The following is a 4,504-nucleotide window of genomic DNA, read 5'->3' as shown; positions in this document are numbered from 1 at the left end:
GAAAGGAGGCTCATGCATAAGCTTTCAGTCATGCCTGCATGCAGCTATGCATTTCTGATCTCAAGCACGAAGTCGCTCTGCAGCTGGGAGAAGCTGGATGGACTCCTGAACATGTCTGCCACTACTTCCCAGCGACTCAAAGTCCATCATTAGCAGCAATAACAACATTATTGCCTCAAATGTAAAGGCCACTCAGTATTCATGTGTGCGCAAATAGCGGTCTTTCACATTAAGGATCAAATTACGCGCTCCTACCAAAAGGCACGCTGAACGTCCTCAAATTCCATTTCCATTGGCTCGCAAACCTCAGAGAATGACGTACGGCTTGGGACGTCATCATTTTAGTTTACGCTCAGGGTGCTAGAACTGGCTCAGCAGAAACTGTGCGTAGCTTTATACGATCAGAGGACTGATCTGGACGAGTATATTTCGCACCTTTCCACAGGTGCCATTGCTGGAGGAGAAGCAACGCTCGCGCCAGCCTGGACAAATGAATCATCACGTGTTTTGGGACACATATTTTCTTAGTTTGTATGCAGTAACACTTGAAATACAGTAGCTACACATCTGTGAGATGAAAAAAAAAAAAAAAACGCAAAAATGCTAATTGCTTTTCCAATTATCCATATGTTGATGTGTGTGTGTCAGCTGGCTGACCAAATGTTCACTGGCCGCTTACCTTAAAGCAGCTGTTGTCCCCCGTTGTCTCTTTCGTCCTTGAGAAAGGATGCGGTCAGCTCCGGCGGCTCTGGTACCGCTCCACAGGAAGAAAAAGTCTCGACAAAGTTTCAAAGGACACTTGTGTAGTAATGAATCTCATGAATCCGACGAAATCGATCCTCATCGGTATAAAGAAGAAGTAGAAGAAAAAAAATCAAATTCACGCACGTTTGCTCAGCTGGATGCTCTGGAACAGTCAGGACTGCTTGCCTCCTCTAGTTTTTAAGTCTGCCCGCAGTCATTAACTGTGCACTGCACGCATCTGAGGTGTGTAAACACCAACATCATGTCAGTCAACTTTGGCACCATTCATATAAAAAAGTATAAATAAAAAGTAGACTACGCAAACATGATAAATAGATTTCTCCATCAAGATCTGACAGTTTCGTTCATGTTTTAAAAGTTTCCAGCAATGGCTAACAATCAGATGTGAGTCAGATCATTTGTATTTTGCTGTCTTGAGGGGCATGTGCCGAGCATCCAGGTTACACAGAGCGAAGAGAAGTGAGCAAATGTCTCTCTGTCGCTGCTGTCTAATGCCTTCCAGACGGCTGTGTGTGGAGCCTCCTTTATGGCTGCTGCGGCTCCCAAAGCCCTTTTACCAGGCTAACAGATTTGCGTGTTGTTTTAATAAGAGGGGATGGTTTGGGGGGCGGAGAGGAGGAGAGAGGGAGCAAACCGGAGAGCAGAGCAGGATTATGGCATGCTCCTGAGAGGCAGTTAAATCTACAAGTTTAGTCTTCAATTACCCCTGCACATAGTGTGAAAACTGGCACAGCTCAAAGTTTAATGGGCCAACTTTAGATTAAGCCAGTGAATATTGCCCGATATTGAAAATGATGCATGCAATCAGACAGGAATCATCCCAGAGGAGTTCAGAAAACAGCTGGAAGCAGCATAACGATCCAAACAGTCATGTGTATAACAAATGCACAGATGCACGTGGAAAAAGGAATTTGGATGTTATGGAATTTCAGTCATTTCATTGATTCGCTGGGGCGCAGTTCCCAACTTTGACCAGCAGGTAGTGCTGTGCAATACAGAACAGAGAGTCAGGGGTCTGACACGCACAGTAGCTGCTCTGAAAGGCAATCTAAAGGGAGTCTTTACTCATGTTCCTCCTACCACCATGAGTCAAAAAGTGTTTACCGTCATCATCAGGACACTCTTCCATATCATTTAAAAAAAAAAAAAAATGGCGCTTCAAAGTTTGAATATCTAGAAATGTGCATGCTCTTTGTTTACTCTCTCATCTATCTGTTAATGTACATGTGAAGTTCTAAGATACCCTCCTTTAAATTGAACCAGCGCACAAATGGTGCATCTGACCGGTGAACAGGTCAGTGTGTGTCTACTGTAATTTTAACGATTCCTGAATCAAGTTTTCCATTTTCCAAATTGAGGGTCTTGTATAGATTACGAAGCCGTTTGAGGGTAATTTGTGATTTTGGGCGATATAAATAAAACTGACTGATCTTGACAATATTGGCATGAACTCAAAGGTTTTTGCTCATAATGATGTCATGTTTTGTGCCAGCTCGGGAATGTTTTTTTCAAAGGTCCAAACTCACATGACAAGCATCCTTTTTCGTTAAACATCACATTCAGAACATGAGCACATACAAGGCGAGGTGATGAATAGAAATGGGGCCTGTGGTAGGAACCCCCCAGTAGACCTGCATTGTTTATGTATTGTGCTGTAAAAACAGACCATTTCCAAGCTCCAGTGGGTCTATCCCTGACTGTACCAGTCAGTGAGCAGTACATTATTGTCACAGGGGCCATATATTGTTTGGAGCCAAATTAGTCCTCGACTCTTTGCTTTTTAACTTTCACACAAGCTCATTTACTCAGGTATTTATTTAAACAAGGAAATACACAATTACATGCAGGCCTAAAGGCTTCCTGGAAGAGGTTGTAGAGTTAACACAGTATAGAAGAGATGTCACAGGCATTATGAAAAGCTATGAAACTAGTCCTTAAAAGGACTGTACGTTATTGCACTGTAATTTCAATAGCATCTACTTGGAGGAGAGTACGTTGCGTTTTAGCAAAGCATCAGTGCCTCGTCTTGAACCGAATAATTTGGGACATTTCCTCTCCTGCTTGTTTGAGTATTAGCAGGACATTTCACTCAGAAACAGCAAGACTGTCAATGCTGCTGTCAATGAGACTATTTTTACCATAGCTATCATACAGTGTGGGCAGAGAATTACCGTTTGTAAATTTCCTTAGAAATCAACAGCAACATATTCACACAGAAATACAGACATTCTATATGCTCTACATCTACTGCTGTGAGACTCTGCAGGCAGGAACGGCAGCAGATCATTGGGGAATATAATGAGCAATTATTCTGGGAGGTATAGTTAGCTGTGGGCATATATTCACAAAACATGTCACACTGCCAATCCAAGGTTTGTTTTACTTCTGCCTTGTCCAGTATAGCAGCCTGAGACTGAACACAAATCCCCCACGCTGACACAACCACCCCTAAACCAAAGTGCAGCTTAAACATTAGAGGAGCAACATTATGAGCAAAATATAATATGGCTGATTCAAATCCCCGGGTTGGCTCAGACAAACCTCAGCGGGGTAGGGCTGGATGAGTGATGCTCTTCCCTTGTGAACTGCTGTCAGTAGTTCTTCGAACAAAGCGTTTAACTCCATATTGCAGCAGAGAAAATTAAATTCAGGTTTGCTTTTGTCATGCTGGATCCACACACACACCTTTTTCCAGGGATGGCGAAGCTGTCATTCTCCTGCTGAAAAAGACAATCACAGCAATAGAAGAGGAGAGTTACTCCAAAGACGGGCAGCTTCTAGCTTTAAGTTTTCCATCAAAAGCTTCATCAGGAGCAGGTAGAGGTGCTAGGAAACCTGGCTAATGAAGTCCAGGTGTGACAGCTGTAGTGGAAATCCCACATCTATGCCTCTCCATGTGAGATGAGGAATAAAGTACTCAGTCAAACGGTATTGTCTTTGTCGTGCGAGAACTGGATCTCAGCACCCTTGCCAAAGGGGTTCTTCCGTGACCAACCTGTGGTGGAGTCTGCTGTCTGTCCTACTAGACCCCCAACTGCTCCCTCGAGCTCGTCCAGATTCAGGGCAGACGGTGGCTTGGCCGGAGGTGGGACATCCGGTGAGGACACTGCTGGCGGTGCTGTAGGTGCAGGTGTGGTCTGCCGTGTGGCGGCTGGCAGGTACGGTGGAGGAGTTGTTTGAGGTGGCACTGGCGGGCACAAGTTGAGGAGAGGGCCCTTGTGACCAGACAGATAGGCATACATCTTAGATTTTCTCTTTTCATTAACATTCTTTTCATCGTTTATACTAATTTTTACCATTTGACTTTGCAATGCATCCTTCCCTTGCTTCAGCCTCTTCCTCTGTCCATCTCTAAACACTTTCTCTGTCCATCTGCTTCCTTCCATGCGCTAGTCTTAGCTTTCTTTCTTTCTTTCTATTCATCTTCTTCTTTTTATAATAATAATAATAATACATTTTATTTGAAAGCGCCTTTCAGAACACTTACGGACACTTTACAGAGCAGGTAAAACACAAATAACACAAGATAAAATACAAGCACAATAAAAACACAAATAACACAAGACAAATACAAGCACAATAAATAAAACCCAACAAGCAAGAACAAGCAATAAGGAGAAGTGGAGTTATAAAGAGAAGGCAGTCCGGAACAGATGAGTTTTCAGTTTGGATCTGAAAGTGGGGAGAGAATCAATGTTTCTGATGTCGGGCGGTAGTGAATTCCAGAGTTGGGGAGCAG

General features: G+C 43.5%; 1 protein-coding gene across 1 annotated transcript; it reads right to left on the bottom strand.

The window, feature by feature from the left end:
* Window positions 1-2,674: 2,674 nt before the first annotated feature.
* LOC121611018 (4-O-methyl-glucuronoyl methylesterase 1-like) lies at window positions 2,675-4,083 on the bottom strand. The gene is made up of 2 exons (XM_041943373.1): window positions 3,761-4,083; window positions 2,675-3,485 (listed from the first exon to the last, which is right to left on the bottom strand). Exons 1-2 carry the CDS (start codon window positions 4,062-4,064, stop codon window positions 3,475-3,477), a joined length of 315 nt encoding a protein of 104 aa, XP_041799307.1. The 5' UTR covers window positions 4,065-4,083; the 3' UTR covers window positions 2,675-3,474.
* Between the last annotated feature and the right edge of the window lie 421 nt (window positions 4,084-4,504).

The sequence above is a fragment of the Chelmon rostratus genome, chromosome 8 (genome assembly GCF_017976325.1).
Source record: "Chelmon rostratus isolate fCheRos1 chromosome 8, fCheRos1.pri, whole genome shotgun sequence".
Taxonomy (NCBI): Eukaryota; Metazoa; Chordata; class Actinopteri; order Chaetodontiformes; family Chaetodontidae; genus Chelmon; species Chelmon rostratus.
This window is presented reverse-complemented; position numbering and strand designations above follow the sequence as displayed.